We start from the raw sequence: 24,327 nt of genomic DNA, 5'->3' as shown, positions 1-24,327 counted from the left end.
GATTTCATGACAGCGCATCCCTCCTCCTTCCTGGGTTTCAGCACCAGTGTAACAGGTAAGGACGGCCAAGGAGGAGGCAGGAACCAGCAGAAAAGTCAACATACATTTTTTATTACATAAACTCAACTTAAAACAACATAAAACACATAGATATGCACACACACAACACGTGCATCTCTCTCTGTCTTTCTCAAACTGACATCCTGGCCCATCTTATCTCTCTCCCGCTGATTAGACAACTCAGCGTCAGGTGTGCATCATCATGGCCCAGCCACGCCCTCCTCCTTGTCACACTCCTCCACCTTCAGAGTTAGGCCAGGGAAACCTCCGGCCTGACCTATTCCCTCCATCTCTTCCTGGAGAGGTGGTGTTGCCCTTTAGGCCATCCTTCCCCCTGCCATTCTTTCCCACCTCCTGGTAAACTTAGATACAAGAGGAGGGAGAGGGGAGACAGATAGAGCAAGCGGGAGAGATGTTGTCCTCGGCCAGCGGTGCAGCAGTCCTCTGCGACGCTGGATGATGACACTGGACATCGCCTCCTTGTGGACAGCAGCAGGCTCCTCTGCCTCCCGGCAGACGTCAGCAGCTCCTCTCCCCCTGGTAGCAGCTCCTCCATTCTAGGCGGCCGGCAGTGACCTCCTCCGCCCTCTGGCGAACCGCTCCAGTTCCACCATACCATACCTCCTCAGAGTCGCGACCCTCCAACAACAGCGAGTGCTCTCCAACAGCACATCCCTCCTCCTTCCTGGGTTTCAGTACCAATGTAATGAGATTCACATCATGGGCAAGGAGAAGGCGGGAACCAGCTGAACAGCAACGTAAACTTTAATGACAGAACATAACTCACACTTAACATAAAAGTGCTTTGCAGCAGACAAAACAAAGATGCACACACACAACCCGTGCGTCTCTCTCTCTCTCTCTCTCGAACTGGCATACCAGCCCCTGCTTATCTCTCTCCCGCTGATTAGACAATTCAGTGCCAGGCGTGCGTCATCACGGCCCGGCCACACCCTCCTTCTCATCACATGTACCATGGTAATTATTCCACTATTGTGCACATCAGTGGCATAAACAGCTTGTCATGCAATGGAATTGTTTAGAGAGATTTTCTTATTTCAGCCCGTGGCACAAGTGCTGCGAGATGAGGACTGTCCATCAATGATAGTGCCAAGCCGACCATGTAAGTGCAGCAGTGTTTGTGTGTTTCTGCTTCTTTTACAAAATAAATATTCATTAGTCATCTATTTGATCGACTCTTGTTTTCAAGTCACGTCTTTCTTGTCAGTTCTTGTCTGTCATTTTTCAGTTAATGAGTGGCAGGTAAAATTTTGTACTGCTGAAGTGTAGCTAATTTGGGCAAATTTGCATTTACTTAAATGAAAAACCTGCAAATATAAGGGAATATTTCAATTGTTATTTTCCAGCCTTGAAAACCCATGGAAATAATAAAATATTAAAGGTTGTGTAAAAGTCAGAAAATTTCTAAAGTGAAATAAAATGTTTAACAATATATACATGTGAAAACCTAAAATCAAATAAATTCAAATTATTTTCAAGTCATGGAAAAGTCATGGAATACAATGGTCAAAATGGTGTGGTACCCTGATTGGAAATGAGTAGCTGTTTTACCAATATTGCATCAAATACATAAAATAAATGATTGTTTTTCGGGGGACCCCACCCCTTGTGTGGCAGTTTTACAGCGCTGCTTCCCAGACTTCATCACCAGAAATGGTACACTAACAGTTGCTAACAAAACGGCTTTCAAAGATGCCCTGGACACAGCCAGAAGTGTGACTGAACTTAGAGATGCAGCCAAGTATGTATACCACAAACACACAACACTTATCTCACACATTTTAGACATTGGACTGCCACCTTTTACCAGTCAGTTTTTAATTAAGCAAGTAGTTTGCACAAGAAAGTTCTGTCGAAATGATCACATTCACACAAATATTTTCCCTGCAGTGGTATTACAGGAATCCTTGAAGCCAAAGAAGTGGGAATGAAGATCATAGAGGATTATGCCAGCTCTTGGTACTGGATAGTGATGTAAGCACACATTACTTAGAGACATACAGTATTATACAATTTGTTGAATTGCAGGTATTGCATTACAAAATGTTAGGAGAGAACAATTGTCACTTTTAGATATGCATTTGTATATATATTTAGACATTATCAAACTATTATTTGTCAAAGTTTAGCATTTTATGATGTGTCAGTTTTTGCCGTTTAAGTCATTATTCTTGTCATCAAACCTGACCATGGTGTTACAAAGCGAAGACACAGAATAAGCATTTTTCTACCAATAATTTATTTCAAACATAAAAATTAAAACTCAAAGTAAATGTATCATTATGTCAAGAAAATAATCATCAAGAACAGAAATTAACTGCAAAATTCAGAAAATTCAATTAGAGTATAAAACAGAAGAATCAAAGTAACAAATTTCAAAGCAATTACAGTTTCAAACTTTATATAGTAAAAAATTTAAAGTAGGGTTAATTGTGTGTGTGTGTGTGTGTGAGCGTGTATTTATCACTTTGTGGGGACCAAATGTCCCCATAAGGATAGTAAAACCCGAAATTTTTGACCTTGTGGGGACATTTTGTCGGTCCCCATGAGGAAAACAGCTTATAAATCATACTAAATAATGTTTTTTGAAAATGTAAAAATGCAGAATGTTTTCTGTGAGGGTTAGGTTTAGGGGATAGAATATAAAGTTTGTACAGTATAAAAACCATTATGTCTATGGAAAGTCCCCATAAAACATGGAAACACTACGTGTGTGTGTGTGTGTGTGTGTGTGTGTGTGTGTGTGTGTGTGTGTGTGTGTGTGTGTGTGTGTGTGTGTGTGTGTGTGTGTGTGTGTGTGTGTGTGTGTGTGTGTGTGTGTGTGTGTGTACAGAGGGCTGTTCATAGCACTGGTCATCAGCCTGCTCTTCATCCTGCTGCTGCGTTTTACTGCTGGCTTCCTCCTTTGGTTCATCATCATCGCTGTTATCCTGCTTGTGGCCTACGGTCAGTTTTTATATGTGTGTGTTTTATATAGCTGTAAGCATGCATTTAGGAAAAATATCCACATCAGAAAAGGGGCTAATACTATAGCCATACAATAACAACAATGCAAATGGATTTTAAAACGTATGTATACTGTTTTGACAGAGGGATTTTCAGAAAACATTGCCTAGGTCTTGTGAATTTCTTCTGTGTTTGTAGGTATCTGGCACTGTTTCTGGGAGTTCACAGTTCTCAGGGAGACCCCCGGAGCAGATGTCACTATCTCTGACATTGGCTTCCAGACTGACCTCCACGTTTACTTACATCTCAGCCAGACATGGCTAGTCTTCAGTAAGAGATGAAAATTGGGAATGTACATTGTGGCTGTGATTTCCATCTCCTTGTTCACTTGCTCTGCTGTCTTCTTTTCTTCTCAGTGGTGACTCTGGGTTTGACGGAAGTCTCTATAGTCTTAATGCTTGTTTTCCTGAGAAAACGGGTTCGCATTGCTATTGCTCTGCTCAAAGAGGGCAGCAAGTGAGTCTATTTCTGTCTCTCTCTATCTTTCTGATTTGCATGCATGTGCAGAGAGAGGATATCTTCTCCTCTCACAATCCATGTGTATGTTTCTGCAGGGCCACCAGTTACATCATGTCCTCTCTTTTCTACCCCATCATCACCTTTGTGCTGCTGGCCATCTGTATCTCCTACTGGGCCATGACTGCAGTGTATCCTCCTCTATAACTTGCTTGAGAGCTCAGAATGATTTGAATGAACTGAATGATTTGATCTTGGACAAAAGAAACTGAGTACATAAATTACATATAGTTCCATCTTTAACAAAACCATCAATACAAGTGATAAATAGTCATTTGCCATAAATATATTTTCCTACAAACTTCCTGTTTGACTCAGAGACTGTCCTCTTCCACTAGTGCTACTTTCTCTTCAATGTTCAAGGAGTCTTCTCAATCCTTGCTCTCATTTCCAGCTGATCAAAGTGCGGAAGAGCTCCTGGGTTGTATTAATGATGTCTGCACTAACATCTTGGACTCGGTAGATCCTCTAAAGCCTAAACTCCATAAACCTAAGTCTATGGCTTGGTTAAATGATAGCACTCGCACTCTTAGACAGGCTTTTAGAAGGGCTGAAAGAAGGTTCAAGGAAAACAAGCTCCAGATCTTGTATGAAATGTGAACGGACTCCATATCTCAGTATCAGAAAGCAGACAGATCGGCTAAGTCTGTGTACTTATCTGATATTATTGATAAAAAAATGTCACAGACCTAGAACTTTTTCAATACTATAAATGCTGCTGTGAATCTGCCTATTTGTAATTATCCTTCTGAGTCAACAGATATTTGCGAAAGCTTCTGTCAGTTCTTTGTTGATAAAGAAAATTAGACAAAATATTAGTCCAACTTCCTATGATCCTGCTGTGTGTTCAAAATATATTGGTATTTTTAGACATTTCAGTTCGGTTTCCTTTCCGTTTTTACAGATGATTGTTAACCAACTTAAGCCTACGGGGTCTCCATGCGATGTCATCCCCCCACGTTTTCTTAAACTAGTTTTTGATGTGGTTGGGCCCACTCTTCTAGTGTTTATCAATATGTGCCTGGAATCAGGAATTGTACCTGATTGTTTGAAATATGCTACTGTTAAATCCTTTTTAAAAAAAAATCTGAATCTGGATCCTACCAACCTTTTCGTTGATAGCAAGGTTTTTGATATTATTACGATCCGTCTAGGTTAAATCGTAACAACAAAAAAGAACATGACTTCCACGCCCAGTCGTCAGACCAAAAGAAAACCAATGAGCCCAAAATTCAGGAAAAAACGATAAACGTTTTTATTAAGATGAAGAAAATAAACAGATGTAAATTGTAAGTATTTTCAGAGTAACATAAACCAGTGGGTGTATAATCTTCAGGAAAACCCAAGGCCCAAAATAACAAACAAAACAGATCATAAACCATATCAAACTAACTTCCCTCAAAGTATCCAAAGCAAAATCCAGAAAGTTAACCTAAGTACACTAACAAAACAGAGCGAACGTGATGTCAAAGAAAAGGGCGGGTCAACCCTACAAGACACCATCACTGAGAGGTAAAGAAAAACATAACAATCTAAATTAGGTACAAATAATGATCTGACGGCTGGACAGGAGACAGGAGAAGTGCGACCGGACCGGAATCGCAACAGCTCGACTTCAAAGGGTGGAAGCTGGAGTTTTAAACCCACGCCAATTAAAGTGGTGGAGCCATCCCACAGCTGATCCTGCTTGGAGCAAACAGAAATAACAGACAACAAGAAACACACAGAAATAACAAGGAATACATAATTCCGTAACAGATATACACTCACCTGAAGGATTATTAGGAACACCATACTAATACTGTGTTTGACCCCCTTTCGCCTTCAGAACTGCCTTAATTCTACGTGGCATTGATTCAACAAGGTGCTGAAAGCATTCTTTAGAAATGTTGGCCCATATTGATAGGATAGCATCTTGCAATTGATGGAGATTTGTGGGATGCACATCCAGGGCACGAAGCTCCCGTTCCACCACATCCCAAAGATGCTCTATTGGGTTGAGATCTGGTGACTGTGGGGGGGCATTTTAGTACAGTGAACTCATTGTCATTTTCAAGAAACCAATTTGAAATGATTCGAGCTTTGTGACATGGTGCATTATCCTGCTGGAAGTAGCCATCAGAGGATGGGTACATGGTGGCCATAAAGGGATGGACATGGTCAGAAACAATGGTCAGGTAGGCCGTGGCATTTAAACGATGCCCAATTGGCACTAAAGGCCTAAAGTGTGCCAAGAAAACATCCCCCACACCATTACACCACCACCACCAGCCTGCACAGTAGTAACAAGGCATGATGGATCCATGTTCTCATTCTGTTTACGCCAAATTCTGACTCTACCATCTGAATGTCTCAACAGAAATCGAGACTCATCAGACCAGGCAACATTTTTCCAGTCTTCAACTGTCCAATTTTGGTGAGCTCTTGCAAATTGTAGCCTCTTTTTCCTATTTGTAGTGGAGATGAGTGGTACCCGGTGGGGTCTTCTGCTGTTGTAGCCCATCCGCCTCAAGGTTGTGCATGTTGTGGCTTCACAAGTGCTTTGCTGCATACCTCGGTTGTAACAAGTGGTTATTTCAGGCAAAGTTGCTCTTCTATCAGCTTGAATCAGTCGGCCCATTCTCCTCTGACCACTAGCATCAACAAGGCATTTTCGCTCACAGGACTGCCGCATACTGGATGTTTTTCCCTTTTCACACCATTCTTTGTAAACCCTAGAAATGGTTGTGCATGAAAATCCCAGTAACTGAGCAGATTGTGAAATACTCAGACCGGCCCGTCTGGCACCAACAACGATGCCACGCTCAAAATTGCTTAAATCACCTTTCTTTCCCATTCTGACATTCAGTTTGGAGTTCAGGAGATTGTCTTGACCAGGACCACACCCCTAAATGCATTGAAGCAACTGCCATGTGATTGGTTGATTAGATAATTGCATTAATGAGAAATTGAACAGGTGTTCCTAATAATCCTTTAGGTGAGTGTATTTCAATCAGGTTTTTAGGAAACATAATTCGACAGAGACAACACTTGTAAAAGTTTTAAATGATGTCTTGATAGCCACTGATTCTGGTGACTCAGTTGTCTTGGTTCTTTTAGGTTTAAGTGCTGCATTCAATACAGTTGACCATTGATCTTTCTCAGTTAGAGCATGTTGTGGGCATTAGAGGAACTGCCCTAAGTTGGTTCCAATCATATCTTAAAAATCGAGTGTTGCTCCCCTGACTTGTGGGGTTCCTCAAGGCCATATTTTGGCCCCCTTATTGTTTTCTCTTTATATGCTTCCCTTAGGCTCTTTTATTGAAACACATGGCTTGTATTATCACTGCTATGCAGATGATACACAAATGTATCTGCCCCTGAAGCATAAAAATGGCATTGACTCTCTCATTGCCGTCATTCAACGTCATTCTGATGTTAAGACCTGGATGTCTTTAAGTTTCTTAAATTTAAATGAGAGTAAAACTGAGATCGTGTTTGGGTCTTCAGAAGCCCCTTAAACTTCTTATTTAAATTTTGGTGTTTTATCCTCTTCGGTTAAAACTTGTGTGAAAACTTTGGGGTCTTTTTTGACAGTGCCCTTAAATTTGACTAGCAAATTAACTCCAGTTTTCATCAACTAAGAGAAGTTGCTAAAGTGAAGTCCTTTCTGTCCATCAAGCACTCCAAAACGGCGATACATGCTTTTATCACCTCTAGACTGGACTATTGTAATTCCCTATATTTGGGAATAAACAATTCTTTCATCACCTCTAGACTGGACTATTGTAATTACCTATATTTGGGAATAAACAATTCTTTCATCACCTCTAGACTGGACTATTGTAATTCCCTATATTTGGGAATAAACAATTCTTTCATATCTAGATTACAGATGGCTCAAAATGCTGTAAAGGTTAACATATTACTCCTGTTTTTTGGGTCTTTACATTGGCTTACTGTCCATTCTAGAATTGATTTTAAAGTGCTCTTGCTTGTATTTAAATCCTTAAATGGCCAAGCCTTGCCTACCTCTCTGACCTTTTGTGTGAACACCATCCAGGAAGAGCCGCACCTAAACTTTGGAACAGCTTACTGACTTCTTTCAGAACTGCTCCAATGCTACATATTTTAAAATCTAAATTAAAAACACATAATTTCTCTGTAGCCTACAACTTGTGATGTTTGTTATTTTATGTCTTTGGGTCTTTATTATGTTTTATTGTATTTAAAACACATTGTACAGCACATTGGTCAACTGTTGTTGTTTTTAAATTGTGCTTTATAAATTACATTTATGATGATGATGATGATATTTTAAGAAGAACATTGAAGCAAAATACTTTTTTAGATCGGCTCTTTTCCTGAGGTGGATATTATTCAAATGGATGAGACAGGTAAATAGTCTCTGTCTGCACTTAGATGTTTGCTTTTACCTCCACTAGGTGGCGTTATTATAGCAGTTAATTATGTGTCCTACCTTACAGTGGCATACAAAAAAATAGCAGTAGATAAGAACACATCAGTACCTTTTTTTTTGGACATCAAAATATCTAACACCAATTAATAGTGTTGCATGTGTGTTTTTAGTCCTTAATTTAACCTGAAGCTTTCTTGCATCTTCTGGTGATGCTGTTTACAAAGTCACATCACCTCATCCCAACTGCAGGTACACCAATCTGACCTGCAATCCTGAGGTGAGATCTTTTCTGTCTACTTTATTTTAAGCAAAATGCAGCCAAAATTCTAAATGTCCCCTATAATGAATTTCCTTTTTTTAATGATCTTATACAGTATATTCTCTATATATAAATATTTTCTATATATTTCCTATTTTCTATATTGTATTCTAAGCCCAATACATACTATCACAGAATATGATTTGATGCTGATTTAAATGTTTCGTAAACACCCTTAATTATATTTTTTTATTAATATTTATAAATTGATAAAATTCTAATATTTTACATCAAATAATAACACACACACACACACACACATATATATATATATAATTAATAATAATAATTATAATATATTATATAATAATACTAATAATAAAAATTTTTTTATAGTAAAAATAACATTATAATTTTAGGAAACTGCTAAATGTTATGATTTACATGGGGGGGGAATGGGAATGATATACATATGGTGGAAGTTTCTATTCTGTAGATATCCCACAAAATATTATTTCAGATCTGCAGAAAACAACAAAAATATATATAATACTTTACAATATTGGAGAAAAATGTAATCGGTTTTGCCTATTTTTACATTTGGGGCTAGTTTTAAAAACGTTTGAACTATTTTATCAGAATTTGCCAAATGTTTGAGTATTCAACTGAACCAGGCAAAAGTAAAAATAAAATATAAATGCTCATAATAATTATAATCATATACTAATCTCAATATAAAACAATAATGCTGCTATTCAGGGCTCATTGTAAAGTGACAAATATTTTAGAAACAATATTTTATTCAGTATCTTACTACCCTGAATATGTAGCATTGTGTGCTTGTTTCATATCAACAGAATTTCAACAGAACTAACATCACAAAGCAGTGTCCAGGTGCTCAGTGTCTTTTTGCCTTTTACGGTGGTGAGAGCGTGTACCATCGCTACATCTTCATCCTCCAGCTTTGTAATCTGTTGGTCTTCCTCTGGCTGGTTAACTTCAGTATTGCTCTTGGACAGTGCACCATCGCTGGGGCTTTTGCCTCCTATTACTGGGCCAAGAGGAAACCTGCAGACATCCCCCCCTGCCCAGTGTTCTCCTCTTTTGCCAGGGCCATAAGGTACGCTGAATGCATTGATTAAAACTTTGTAATAATGTACATACTTTACATTCATTGGCGCCATTAACGTGTGTGTGTGTGTGTGTGTGTGTGTGTGTGTGTGTGTGTGTGTGTGTGTGTGTGTGTGTCTGTCTGTCTGTCTGTCTGTCTGTCTGTCTGTCTGTCTGGATTGCAGGTATCACACAGGGTCTCTTGCTTTTGGCTCACTCATTTTAGCTGTGGTTCAACTCATTCGTGTCGTTCTGGAGTACCTGGACCACAAACTTAAAGGTAAGGGATGGCAAATCAGATCAAGGACAGAGGACAAAGTCTTTTTCGTAGTCTCAGCCTGTACATATTTAGAATTATTGTAAAATAATTGTCAAAGAAAATTTGTTGAGGATGAAGGATGATTAATTTAATGTAAATCCATATTACAGTAGGAATGCCAAAGGAGTCCTCAGAGTGCCTGGAGAAACCCAACAGCTGATTATTCACTTGCTGGTGCTGACTCTTCTTTTTGTTGGTATTTTAGGAGCTCACAATGTGCTTGCACGTTTTCTGCTCTGCTGTCTGAAGTGCTGTTTCTGGTGTCTAGACCGATTTATACGCTTCATAAACAGGAATGCTTACATAATGGTAAGAGACACTCATTATAGCCAATCAAATAAACAAATAAATATATCCAAAACATGTGCTGGATATTTCACTGTATGGACTGTAATTTGACTCTGGAGCATAATGGTTAAACAGTGAAAGTATTTACTTTGTGTTTTGCACTAGATTGCCATTTATGGAAATAACTTTTGCACATCAGCGCGGGAAGCATTCTATTTATTGATGAGGAATTTAGTAAGGTGAGAATACATACAGTAGCATATGGGCCGGGGGACTATCATCACTGGCTATCATCTAACTGAAGTTCCTCTCTTCCACCGCAGAGTGGCAGTATTGGACAAAGTAACAGACTTCCTGCTCTTCCTGGGGAAACTATTGATTGCTGGCAGTGTTGGTGAGTGTTGACCTCCTGTCAAAGCACTTTTTATAATTCATGTAATTTGACTTTGAATGTTTAGTTCACCCAAAAATGAAAATTATGTAATCATTTACTCATCCTCATGTTGTTCCCAATCCGTATGATTTTCTTTCCTCTGTGGAATGCAAAAGGAGTTACTTAGCCCTACTGTATGTTGACACCTCTGTTTTCCATACAGTGAAGGTAAACTGTGACTACATGCTGTCAAGCTCCAAAAGGACAAAAAAAAGAAGCATAATTACTCATGTGCTATATTCTAGTCTACTTAAGTTGTAAGATAGCGGTTTGTATCATACCAAAATGTAAGATGATATTCATTTAAAATCTTCTGCTGTGGCTCTCAAATCTCATTCATGTTCACATATATTCAAATGTATTCATGATTGATGCAAACAGCATTGGTTGACTTCTGACTGAATGCAACTAGGCAAGTTTAAATATGTGAAAGTGTGATTTATGCATGATTATGTAAAAGATTTTCAATGAAGCACAACTTGAATTTTGGTCTGTTCCTTATAAAATGCTATCTTACAACTTCAGTAGACTAGAATATAGCACACAAGTCTTTCATGATTTGTTTGTTCCCCACACAATGCATGCATATATCTTTAGAAGACTTGGAATGTAACACAAGAGTTATGGACTACTTTTTGTCCTTTTTGGAGTTTGACAACCCATAGTCTCTATATGCTTTCATTGTATGGAAAAGAGCAGCGTAAACATTTTTCTAAACTTCTCGTTTTGTGTTTCACATAAAAAAGAAAACCATACGACTTCAGAACAACTTGAGGGTGAGTAAATTATGACAGAATTAAATGTTTTGGTGGACTATTACTTTAAATTCCTAGATATTATACTTACAATTTTAGCAGTGCAAAATTTGAACACTTTATGCTTTTTTTTTTTTATTACATGCTGTTTCAGGCAGTCACAAGCACATAAGGGTATTGTGATTACTGGTACAGCTGCTATTGGCATCGTTCTTGTGGTCATGGTTACAGTGTTACATTGACCACAAGATGGTGTGAGAGTGAAACAGTATATCACACTGAACTTTGCACCAGTCTACTGAGGATTGTGGTTTAGCGGTCGATCAATTATTTCTTGCAGGTGTTATTGCCTTCCTCCTCTTTACACGCAAGATACCCATCATCCAAGAGGAAGCTCCGGTGTTAAATTACTACTGCGTGCCTCTCTTGGTGAGAAATATATTTTCATATTTATGTTATGATTGTTTTTGTTTTGTTTGGGTTTTTTATTTTAACTAGTTCTTTGCTCAGATTGTTTTTTTTTTTACTGTCAGTTCTCTTTCTCTTTGACAGACAGTAATATTCGGCTCCTACTTGATTGCACACAACTTCTTCAGTGTCTATGCAATGTGTGTGGACACCTTGTTCCTTTGTTTCTGTAAGTTTTCCAACTATCATTCCCTCTGAGTTTATACTATATACAATAATATTCAGTGTCAGGAATCCAGGGCTTGAATAAATATATGAATACAATTAAATGATGAATTTAAACAGAATAATGACAACAAGCTCAAATTCTATTGTGGTTAACTCACTCACATGTCATTCCAAACCAGTATTACTTTTTTCGTCTATAGAACACAAAGTGATACATTTGGAAAATGTGCTCTTTTCCAAAGGTGATTTGAGTGTGTCAAGTTCAAAATGACAAAAAAGGCACCATAAATGTAGTCCATACAACTCATGCATTACATTCCATGTCTTCTGCAGACATATGATTGCTTTGTGTGAGGAACAGACCAAAATGTAAGCTGTTATTCACTGAAAATATTCTCCACCGCAGCTCTTCTTCATATTCAAACCTGGACGCACGTTTGGTTACAAGACATGCAAGATCCAATAATGTGTGATATCATTGACATCAAACCTGGAATGACATGTTTTTATGTGCCATATTTTTATTTCCCTGAAAAGGAATGAGATGTGAGAGCTGTGGCTGATGGGAAGATTTTCAGTGAATAACAATTTAAATGTCATTGTGTTTCTCAAATAAAGCTTTTGTATGGCTTCAAAAGACTTTAAATTTAGCTCACAAATCCTATGTACTACTTTTATCATCATAAAAGTAACATCATCAGTCCATGTTCTATGAAAGAAAGTTACATGGTTTTGGAATGACATAAAAATGAGCAAAGGATAAAATAATTTTCAGTTTTGGGTGAACTACCTTTAAGTTGTTTTTTTATTTATTTATTTTTTTTTATTCAAGATTTTATGTTTAAAATGTTATCCTGCTTTAAATACACTGCCTGTTGCCTTTCTTTCTCTCTTTGTGCATAAATATCTGACTAATGCAGCTGCATTCTCTAAGCTGAAGACTTCGATTTCAGTTTTAAACATTTGATTCCCTATGGCACTGTAACCTCTCACTGTTTTCTTCTCAATCGCTGTGTGGCATTCTCAGGCGAAGACTTAGAGAGAAATGACGGGACACCAGCCAAGCCTTTCCTCATGTCTCCTGGCCTAAAAAGAATTCTGGGAAGAGCCGAACAGAGCCCCAGAAAGTCACGAGAATAGTACTCTCCAAACCTGACACATGAAAACATCTGTACTCAACATGAATACTTAGCATGCACTAACTTACATATTGGCTAAAATGGACAATGGCTACAAAACGTTTAGTAAATGGAAGCTTGAAAATTAAGGGAAGCAATGACGAACGAGACTTTCCACCTCAAGAAAAGAGACCAAAGACTCTCTGCACTGTAACAGCCACTTATCCAGGACACAAAGCTTTGGCCTTTCTGATACAGACCCTACACTGCATACTAACACGTTTGCCTATTAATGCTGACTGCTGCCTTATTCTGTGACTGTTGGAGCAGTAAAATTAATAATCGGTCAATGACTGACATGTTAAAAGATGCCTGTGTTTGGAGTCCTTGGAGATTTGACATCAATGACCAGTTAAAGAAAAATTTAGTGAACATGAACTTGAGAGAAGAGAACCTGGAAGATAATGGGATAAGTTATACATGTTTGCTTTCCAGTGTCAAGGTGGATTCGTTAGTTTTTAAAACTCCTCTCATATAATTTGGGCTTGTTTTACAGCCACTGATGAATCCTAATCTGAGAATAAAATGGCTTTGAAGTCTCCATTGACTCATATACCTTGGAAGTGAAAATATATGCTTCACAGTATTATAAAAGTACTGATATTGTCCTTCCCCTTTAAAACAATATACATATTGCTATATATACAGATCTGATTCTGATATATACCGTATACAGTATTAAGTGGTACTGTGCAAAATTTTAGGCACATATATTTCACAAAACCATTTGTCTTCAGATGGTTATTTTATATATTCTGCTTTTAGTGTATCCTTAGGAAATATACATTTTAGATTTCAACATTCCCTTTGCAAATAAAACTGAATGGAAGATGAACAAGGAGCCCTACAACAGATGTCATGGCCATGGAAGTGATTGAGCCTAAATAGACAGAAGAACTGTGGCAAGTTCTCCAAGAAGCTTGGAACATCCTATCTGCCATATATACACATGTATTGAGGCATTTGTAGTTAACATGATAAAAATAATTTTGCTCTTTGATTTCTGCACGTGCTGGTTTTTATTATATTCCACCTATGAATATCAGTATTTATTGATGTAGTATTAAAAAAAAAATTGTAAGTCTTTCAGCATTTCAGCTATGATGGTGAGATGACAAGCGATAACAATTATTCTTCTATCACAGTGGCACAATTGCTTATCAAAAGGATAAAACTGGGCAGGAACGAACCCAATCATGTACCCTATATGCATCCTGAGAGCCATTATAGGTATTACACAAATAACAACATTCAGATTTCTTTCATCTTAGTGCCTGGATTGCTTCGACTCCATATCACAATCTTTTTTAGTTTAAAGATAAGTGTACAACATATCACAATGCTGTATGATATAGTCTTCCAGATCAGTTCAAAATAATTCTCGATCATATGTTAGGAACGTTGGTCAAAGGAGTCCAACTTCAAACCACATTTATAAGATCATATCTCTGATACAGAGTAACTGAAAGAAATATTCCTCTGAATATGAGGCAAATATTCTTTTGTCATTATGGGTAGCACAACTCTTTCCTGGAGCTGTTCTTGTGCAGCTCTTTGTTAAAATGTCATGTTGATAATTACTGAACATTTCTTAAATTATCATGACAAAACACAGACATTGGTTTGATTTACTGACATGTAAATAATGAACACATCAGTGTGTGTGTGTTGTGCCAGTGTGTTTTGAAATAGTGTATACACAGTAGCTTTGTGCATGTCAAGTGTTTCAGCTCAAAATACAAACATCAACAGATCAAGTCTCAGGTGTTGAAGGAATATTCCAGGTTCTAGTTAAACTCAGTCACCGTATTCGTGGCATATTGATTACCACAAAAAAATAAAAATAAAGCAAAAATCTGGGTTACAGTGAGGCACTTAGTGGAAGTGAATGAGGCCAATCTGTTAATATTAAAATCCTCACTTTAAAAAAAAAAAAAGTATAGCCAGAAGACTTAACAGTCTGTTGATAAAATCACTTACCATCCTATTCTATCCCATTATAAGATATAGCCAATTTTACAACTTCATTGCCATAAAGATGTAATTTCAACAAACCCTAAAACAACCACAAAAACATAAGATTTAAACTACTTGACAGCTCAAATAATGCATTATTTTTTTAACAGAGATAAAACTATAGGCTTCCAATTTCTGCCTTTAAACCCTCAAAAGATTGGCCCCATTCACTTCCACTTTATGTCCCTCACTGTAACCTTGATTTTTGCTTTTATTTAAAAGGAGGCACAAAAAGGAAAGTTGAAATTCATTTTTGTGATGCCACTGATGCGGTCATTTGAGCTAAACTTTTGTTATTCAACCCAGAATATTCCTTTAAAGATATTAAGCACTATCTGAAATCAGCAAAGGGCTTTCAAAAATATTTTCTTTTCTGTTTAAAGTCATTGTGCGTGATCTGTCTTACAGAAGGACAATAGTTTTTAACATTCTGCTTCCAGGATTAAAAAGACCAGTGAGATTTGAGAATTTATAGCTAGGAAGAGAAAATATTGCTTTGCTTTTTAAATATAAAGATATTTAGGCTCAGTTTAAATTGCTACCGTTTTATAATCCTGAATGAAAACATTTTTGTATGGTTCTGGGAATAGAAATGTATTGCATTTGTACCACAAAGTGAAATTGTGATTTTTATATGTAAATGAATAAAAACTTTAAAGAAAACTACATAGCCATTTTGCTTAGCAATTTCAATTCAACATAAAAAATTGGGGATATTTCATAAAAGGCTGTTTTTTTTTAACCTGGTGTTGTCAAACTAAACAGCACAGCTGTGATGAATCTCACACTAATAAACAAGTTACTTCCCAGCTTAATTCCCTATATTAAACTGCCATTAAGATGCATTAAAACTTCAACACCCCTATATTTTAAAAAACATTATCCATGTCTCTCATCTCAAGCCATTAGCTGGCTACTTAACCCTTAAGGAGTATTGTTACAGTAACAAATGTATTTGAGTAACAAAATAAGAGTCAGTAGAGATCACCCTTAGTTTGAGTAATAAGTTAAAAGCAAAGACCGTGCTGCGCAACTCCACACACATTTGTGTAATCACCATCATGTCTACTTGCAGCTCCAGATAAAGGTTTGTCAACACAACAATAAAATGTTGAAGCTTTTTCCATACAATGAAAATGAATGGGACTGAACTTCCATTACTTATAAGAAACGCATGTACAGGTTTGGTTTGGAAAGAGTATAATATACATGTTTTGGGGTTAAACATCTCCCATGGACCTTAAAGTACAATATTGGTGTTTAGAATTGTGAGTTTTACACAGTGTTGTATTGAAATATTATTTGTGAAATGGCTGTGTACATCAAACAGAAAACCAATTTGTGAAGTATTGTAATAACAAATTAGTGTGTGGATCTTGAACAGTTTGGTTTGCATTTTCAAAACACCCCCCTTCACGGTTCAAGAGTATATATAAAATTGCAAATGGCATCACAATCACCAATTTAGTTTATTGCTTAAAATGTTGCTGGTAAGAGAGCTTTGCCATTACCATTTACCACATGCAAAATATGGTTCTAGTATCACAAACTTTGAATCCTTGGAATAATGCTTAGTAAAACAAATTTCACATAAACCTTGGATTCAACTCCACAATAATTTCTTTGCAGAATTTTTTTTTATTATCGATCACCACTACAGGCAAATCACTAATCCCAGACCTGTGGATATTCCGATTTTATTTTATTTTCTACAGCTTCCAAGTTTTAGAACCAAACAAAAAAAAAAAAAAAAAAAAAAACCATGAACTGACTAACCCAGAAACTTAACTCCATGGTAAATTTATTTTAAAACAAAGTGCTCAGTCACATACAAGAAATAAATTAAATGCCACTTATTCCATCACATTATATATTCCATATATAATATATATATATATATTAAACAAAAACTTCAGGCTCTTTTCACAATAAGTTGAAATGTTTGAATCTTTTTGCAAGATCGATATCCTTCAGTAAGTGCCCATGAAAGAGTAGCATGGGTCTTGTTCAAGACTCAATCAATAGAGTGAATATTTCCAATCCCGTCCTCTGGAATCTGACCTGACTGACAGCGTGGTCGCAGTGGGCATCTCAGGTGTGGCTGATGGGCAGCTGTGTCATCGAGTGAGACAAAAGAGGCTGCAGCACCAGTGAAGTTGGAGAGTGGACTACAGAGATAAAATTATTCGATTTAGTCAGTATTTCTGCACAGATTTAAAAACACCAATGTTAAAAAGCCCAGTCATTTACCACACAGCTGAGTCCTGACTAGGTTTCTGAGGATATGCATGCATACATTTATGCATAGCTACAGTGCGTGCAGATACAGTTCAAGTAGGATATTCACCGTAACTAATCAAGCCCCATACACCGAATCAGTGGTACAGTAATATCCCATCAGAGCATAAGGTACCATCCATATAGGAGTGTAGAGCAGTGAGCATAGGAGTGTCCACAGGGGCGAAAGCGGTGTACTGAGGGTCATCTATTAGAGGCGGAGATAGTCTGGCAGGCTGCAGAGATGACACTGGTGCAGTGGACGAGTGATTTGGGCTCACATGCTTCTTATGACGAGCTCGACAGTTCTGGAACCAAACCTGAGCGGCAGACGGATGATTGTTAGATAGTAATTTAACACCTTGCCAGCTTTCCATGGCTCTTTCCATGGTGATAAACAAGTTAAAAAGCATATTAAGTATAGTGATTTAAAAAATATATACAAAATGTATTTCAAATCCATTTAGATATCAAACAAATAAAACAAACTGATTTATGAATGACATTACAATCAAATAGGATTCTGGCATGACACATAATGGAGGGTCTTCATCGGAGATTGAAAACTTGTGCAATCTTAGAGTGTCCTTTTAGGCATTTGATGGCAAAGAAAAAAATAAAAATAAAACATATGCTTGCATTTTCATATTTGTACCAAACTATAACATTCTGCACTATATGGGGCCTGGGTATCTCAGCAAGTAAAGATGCTGACTACCACACTCTGAGTCACAAGTTGGAATCCAGGGTCTGCAGAGTGACTCCAGTTAGGCTTCCTAAGCAACCAAATTGGCCCGGTTGCTGGGGGGGTGGTAGGGTAGAGTCACGCTGGATTAACCTCCTCATGGTCGCTATAATGTGGTTCGCTCTCGGTGGGGCGTGTGTCGAGTTGTGCGTGTATGCCGCAGAGAATAGCGCAAGCCTCCACATGCGCTAGGTCACCGGGGTAATACACTCAACAAGCCACGTGATAAGATGTGCGGATTGACAGTCTTAGATGCGGAGGCAACGGAGATTCATCCTCCGCCACTCGGATCGAGGCGAATAACTATACCACCACGAGGTCCTGGAGCACACCGGGAATTGGGCATGCCAAATTGGGGAGAAAAATTTTTTTATTCAGCACTATAAAAAAAAAAAAAACAACTAGCGCTGAAAACAATGCAAAAAAAAATTTTTGAAGTACATTCATGGAACAAAACAAGAAATTATAAAGCGGTCTTTAAGATGAATTCATAACGCACAAATTGCATTATACCTGAATAACCCTCCGGCTAAGACCGGTTCTTTCTGCCAACTTTTGTAAAGTCTGTGCATCTGGATTGTTGTCCTGAGCAAACTGGGCTTGCATTACCTGACAAGAAAAAGATAAATCCCAATGAACTATCTGCATACAATTGATGAAAACTGACTACATAAAATCACACCTGGATCAGCCAATACAAAAGCCAAATTTGTAAATAGCAGATAGGCAATATGGACAACCCAAAAACGAGAAATTCTGAATTAACCTGAAGCTGGTCTGCTGTGAAACTTGTGCGTGCCCTCTTGGCCGGCTTAGGTTGATTCACTTCCTGCTCAGAGGGAACAGCTCTCTCCACATTCACTCCTTTTCCTACAGCAAAGGTCAAAAAAGACACAGACTAAGATGTAACAGGACAAGCAAAGCAGCCATTTCATACGAGCTAATGAATGCAGCAATTATTAGAAGATGAAGGGAACGCAAATGGTGCATTCACAGCATGTTTATTTTAAAACATTGACAGGTCGACTGGAGATGAAAAGATCGGCAATTTCGCAAGAGCGTCACAATGTGCAAAGTGCACAAATCCATGCAGATTCTAACCATTCTCCATGGCCCGTTTCAGGTTGTCCAGCATGCAATCATAGTGCACTCGACACAGAACTCTCTCATCCACCAAGGCAAACTCTTCTCCTGTGGACAGCTGCCTCTTACAGGAGAAACAGGCGAAACAAGCCAGGTGGTAGGTGTTCCCTTTTGCTCTACGGACCCAATCATTTGAATGTATGTTCCTGCCACAATGAGCACAACGTGTCCCGTATTTCCTGTGGGAAACAAATCTTTTAGAAGAACTTCCATCCTTAGAAGGTAAACAAGCTTTTGTCTCACTATTTATTTATTTATTTATTTATTTATTTTTAAGTGAGGCTAACAGCAAGTGTTGGCAGACATATTGCATGCCATGAAAAACCACAGAGATGGAATGAAAACACTGGTTCCCTATTGTCCAGCTAAAATTTAGTTAAGGGAGGGGGGAAAATGAGGAAGAAAAAACAAAATATAATGCAATGTCAATATTGCTAGCATCAGCAATGCCATGCAAACAAAGTGCACTTTAAGTCAGAAAAAAGTACCTGCAAAATGCATCAAATTAAGATTTAGGGTGAACAGTCAGGAGGGTCACTTTCTGATAATCGGTCATTAGCATAATTTGAAAATAAGATGCCAAATGGGCATGCAACAGCCTCTCTCACAATACCATTTTTTAAAAGCCTTCACTATACAGAGTATAATGGGGAAATAATGGGCTACAGTAAATACAAGATTTTAAGTGTTACAAATTGCTTGCATTCAAGCAAAATGTCTGGGTGAAACTATTAATAATTGATCACCTTCATAAAATGCAGGTGTTATTAGTAGGCTATGGACAATATACAAACAAAATAGCCTACTTTGTAATCCGAAAAATTTAATCTAAAAAAGAAAAATAATTGAAAATCTTCATGAGTGCACATCGTCACGCGAAGCGCCTGACAGCTGAAGCACTTCAAAAGTTCTTCGAGGTTACACATCACTTCCTCCAAATAAATAATCATAAAGTATTCCGCTCATTACCTGAAGTAATCCAATTTGCAGAATATCTCTCTCTCTTTTATATAACAGCTGATGTGTCTGCCCAGAGATGTTTGGCACACGCTGCACGACAGGCATCTCACGTGCCAGCACATGTCGTTCACCTGAAGTTTAAAACCAAACAAACATTTTTACGATTGTGAACGCAATAGTTGCGTAGATAAGAATATATATATATATATATATATATATATATATATATATATATATATATATATATATATAATTCTTTTTAAACTTAGTGTCATTTAATACCAGCGTGCTAGTGTCAGAAACTGCGCATCAATTCATTAACACGATAGCTTACTCGTTTGAAAGAAACCTCAAAGTTAGTTTCCGTGCAAAAAAAAATAAAAAATCAATAATTACCTTGAGCAGATATTTGTCGACTATCTCAGTTCCACAGCTGGTACAGATGGCTTTATCTGTCATGGCATGAGGTGAAGAGCTGGGCGACAGAGACGACGACGAAGAACACGATACTTCTTCAAACAGCTCCTGAGATTTGACCTTTAAAAAAAATGAAATGATGTATATAGATACAGAAGTGCATTTTTTTTTTACTTCTATCCTACAGGTAAGCTCCTAAATTTAAATGGTCTTTTCGTAACCCTTCAGTAATATAATTGATAAATAAATGAAGAAAAAATACAAATGTAATCCACGATTCATTGAAAGGTCCATCGTTATTAAATACCTCTTCGTTTGTTTCCGGAGGCGCTCGTGTGGCGCGAGGTGTACAGAGGACTGAATCTCCAGAGCTCGCGAGCATGATAAGCACAGTACAAATACATACACGAGTCGCGAGCGCTCGTCAACGCCCGCCGCCTTTTAACTTCCGCGCTCGAGCTAGTCATTAACGGCCACTCGCATGTTTCTCCCCCATAGTAACCTATCTGTGCGTCTGCACGGCAGCTTGTGGTGTTACCGAAACACATAAGCGTCAACCTCTTCATTTCAAGTGCAAAGACGCTTCAGGTAATGTCACATGTTTTTCTGCTACTTTCAAGAGCTCTTTTTGAAAAAATGCGTTTTTTAAAAACAACGTGGAAAAGCTTTGAAACTAGCCTATTTCCAAACTCTAATTAAAAGAGCCATCTGTATCCTTGGAAAAGAAGCAAGCAAAACCCGATCAGTCAATTTATATTGATTGCACACAGGCGTTGCCTGGCACAGCTGAGGATGGTGCCGTAATTCACACTTGGAGAAGTGATCGCTGTTTCAGGCAGCGTTGATAAATAGTTGCACAGTAAATCTACTTTAGTGAGTGATGTAAAACAAAACTCTGAAATGGTGTCTGCGGCATTTGCTCTTGAGTTTTGTCATTGTTTTGGGCTTGCATAGGCTATTATGATTGCAACTCTTCTTAATAATTAAAAAATAACAGAGCGCTTACAATGCATGATTTATTAATATAACAATGAAAAAGTTAAATAACAGAGATTATAAAATAAATAGAAGATATTTGATAAGACAGATTTCACTTCACTTACGGTGTTCTTGCCAGGGCTGTCTTTCGATGTTGTTTGTTCATTTTTCCAGTACATTGTCCAGTATATTCACTCTCAGATCTCGTATTCTGCTAGATTTAATCCATAGGGTGCCTGCAGCTGAATGCACGTCGTGACCATGTTTTAACTTAGTGAGGGTGGAACTTTTCCTCGCATTTTCTCACTCCCATGGCCGCACCTCCCTGTCACATTTACACACGCCTTTTATTTGGAGTGTGAGTTGCATGAAAAACAGACCTGTAAACAAACTTTAAACCGCTTAATATTTGTTGAATCAAGAATGCACCATAATTTTCTTTAATAGATATATATTGGAAACGCAAATTAGGTCGACAATCACGCTATACATTGCATTAGGTTGTAATTCAGCCTTACATCCTCTGCTGATATGGGACATTTTATAGGAGCGCATCATTAAACATGGACATTTTGTCTTTGCATTAAAATATTATTTTACAACTAGCCTACTATTCTTTTACTTGTATTGCTTTGTCATAGGTAAACTCGGATCATAACCTTGTGTTATTTCAGCCCTCTGAAAAGTTTGTCATGTTAAAATCAGTAATACAATTGTTACAAACAATACCGTTTTTGTTTGTATTATTGCCGTTTGGATGTTTGCTCGTACTGTTGTACAGGTTTGACATTTTGCATGCCTGATTAGCTGCTGATTTCTTTTCATCAGCACATTGGGTTTAAAAATAATTATGGACAAAAAAAAAACAATTAGCTATTTCTCATATGTCATTTCATGACATTGCAATGATTAATTTCTATTTTGTAGAAATAATTCAACGTATTTCATCTTTAGGAAATGCTCGAACGCTTTTAAATAATTACAAAGAGGCAATTCTGTTTTTTAAGTGTCGGGTTTTTATTGTTTATTATTATTATTTTTTGTTATTATTTATATTGGTTAAATTCGATTATTTATTTTTTCCTAATGATATATTTGGACCGCAATTTCCAAACGAATTTCATTTACTGGCCATGTTGCTTTAAACGTCGCTTCAGAATTTATAAACCGTTATAATGACTGATATTTATACTATTGCCCTATTTCCGACTGATTACAATGCCTTTTCTTAATTATAAAATGTTTTAAAAAAAAGAAATGTACCCTATATATATTATCAAATAATAAACGAGCTAAGTGAAAGAACAATTTATATGTTGACATGATTAATGCTATCTAATGTAAGATATAAAAATAATAATAATTAGACGTTTTCCAAGTTGCAAATATGGGCCTGAACCCGTATTTAGAAATGCATTTAAACTCATTTATAATTGGTTTAGCTATGTAGTTTTTAAATCATTCATGTATACCCACATTGTCATAGGTCTATCCACATTTTAACAGACGCTGACGTCTTAATTACAAGAACAATAATATCAGTTTCCGCACTGATTTATTCTTGCCTATTTGGATTGGTTTGTTTGACGTGGAGCATGTAAGGCAGTCTGGGGATATGTGAGAGGTGTCAGTCAAGTCAAAGAGGGTGACCTTTTTACTTTGAGTCGGTTTTGACTGGAGCAGATTTTTTTTATATAAGTTTCCTCCTCGGGGAGACTTTCTCTCTTTGTGTATGTATTACATCAATGGCTGGAATTATATAGTTGTAATTTATTATTTTCCTCATGCTTCATGTTGCTTCTTATCTCTTGGTCAATTTCAAAGCATTGTGGCATTATATTTAATGAAACAAATCTTGTTGTGTCTGGCATGTTACATGTTTCTCTAGTATTCTGAAATGCCAATCTATACAAAATTCAAACTTTCCTCATTCTCTCTCTCTCTCTCTCTCTCTCTCTCTCTCTCTCTCTCTCTCTCTCTCTCTCTCTCTCTCTCAGTTTTGCTTTATTCATTTTGTGCTTATTTTTTCTGTTTCTTTGCTTGCAATGTTTGTTTGTTTCTCATTGGCAGTGGACACATGTTATGCCTTAAGTCTCTCACCATAAATGCATGAATGCTTTCATTTAAAAACAGATACATCATCAGGGTGAATGACTTACAAAATAAACTTGAAATATACTTACAAAAATACCAGGATGCCCTCTGTCCATGCAAGCCAAAAAAAATGTAATATGAAGTGTGGTCTTCAGGTTTTCCTTGCTTAGAGACAGCGCAGAACAGTCATAGTGAAATGAGTGGGAGATCTCTGTGTTATATTTCTTGGCGCTCCTTCCACCCACATGTGGTTTAGGCGGCAACCAGCTAATTCTGTTCCCATACTTTCCATAGCAATCCAAAGTTTAGATGCCCTAACCCTGCTGAGTAGAAAATTGTCTTGTCCATCATAATATTCATTGAAAATGGATTTTGAAAAAAAAAATGTTGTTGTTGTTTTTTCTCCCCAAATCTTCTTCTTTCTTTTTTTCATGCATTGCAATCATCCTGCTCAAGTCTAGCTGGGCTTTTCCCTATAGAATAAATATATCCTTATCATTATTATTGAACTTGAAGACAAAAATAATAATTGGGGCATCCTTGTACTTGTCTCTGCAATGCAAAAAAAAAAATGACCTCTAGAATAAGTAGATCCCAAAGAAAAAGAAAAGAATCTTGTTTCATTCATTGCATAATGAGAGAGCCTTTCTTTTATTCATTGACTTTATTTCATGAAGTTGAGATCTGAAGTGAGGGGGGTGTATGCTGTAACATGAC

The 24,327-nt window shown here is 37.3% G+C and overlaps 2 protein-coding genes across 3 annotated transcripts in view; one reads left to right on the top strand and one right to left on the bottom strand.

The window, feature by feature from the left end:
• LOC127644740 (choline transporter-like protein 5-A) overlaps positions 1–15,576 on the top strand; it is a 146,909-nt gene extending 131,333 nt beyond the window's left edge. The window contains exons 7-22 of the mRNA XM_052128080.1: positions 1,123–1,183; positions 1,699–1,822; positions 1,972–2,055; positions 2,915–3,027; positions 3,226–3,357; positions 3,444–3,543; positions 3,642–3,734; positions 8,192–8,279; positions 9,119–9,381; positions 9,557–9,651; positions 9,896–9,999; positions 10,144–10,217; positions 10,302–10,372; positions 11,507–11,595; positions 11,719–11,803; positions 12,830–15,576. Of these exons, the coding sequence (XP_051984040.1) occupies positions 1,123–1,183; positions 1,699–1,822; positions 1,972–2,055; positions 2,915–3,027; positions 3,226–3,357; positions 3,444–3,543; positions 3,642–3,734; positions 8,192–8,279; positions 9,119–9,381; positions 9,557–9,651; positions 9,896–9,999; positions 10,144–10,217; positions 10,302–10,372; positions 11,507–11,595; positions 11,719–11,803; positions 12,830–12,942 (1,689 nt within the window). The 3' untranslated portion in view covers positions 12,943–15,576. The remainder of the gene's footprint in view (positions 1–1,122; positions 1,184–1,698; positions 1,823–1,971; positions 2,056–2,914; positions 3,028–3,225; positions 3,358–3,443; positions 3,544–3,641; positions 3,735–8,191; positions 8,280–9,118; positions 9,382–9,556; positions 9,652–9,895; positions 10,000–10,143; positions 10,218–10,301; positions 10,373–11,506; positions 11,596–11,718; positions 11,804–12,829) is intronic.
• Positions 15,577–16,779: 1,203 nt separating this feature from the next.
• On the bottom strand, positions 16,780–21,816 carry LOC127644744 (LIM/homeobox protein Lhx8-like). Of its 2 annotated transcripts, none has more exons than XM_052128091.1 (8): positions 21,642–21,816; positions 20,518–20,658; positions 20,131–20,252; positions 19,120–19,340; positions 18,785–18,888; positions 18,532–18,627; positions 17,344–17,593; positions 16,780–17,164 (listed from the first exon to the last, which is right to left on the bottom strand). In XM_052128091.1, exons 1-7 carry the CDS (start codon positions 21,693–21,695, stop codon positions 17,372–17,374), a joined length of 960 nt encoding a protein of 319 aa, XP_051984051.1. In that variant the 5' UTR covers positions 21,696–21,816; the 3' UTR covers positions 16,780–17,164; positions 17,344–17,371. The 2 variants fall into 2 exon arrangements, with proteins under 2 accessions (XP_051984051.1, XP_051984050.1); XM_052128090.1 differs by lacking the exon at positions 21,642–21,816 and adding an exon at positions 20,846–20,948.
• Between the last annotated feature and the right edge of the window lie 2,511 nt (positions 21,817–24,327).

This window comes from Xyrauchen texanus, chromosome 6 (assembly GCF_025860055.1).
Source record: "Xyrauchen texanus isolate HMW12.3.18 chromosome 6, RBS_HiC_50CHRs, whole genome shotgun sequence".
Lineage (NCBI taxonomy): Eukaryota > Metazoa > Chordata > Actinopteri > Cypriniformes > Catostomidae > Xyrauchen > Xyrauchen texanus.
Note: the sequence above shows the minus strand (reverse complement) of the source record. Positions and strands in the feature narration are given on the sequence as shown.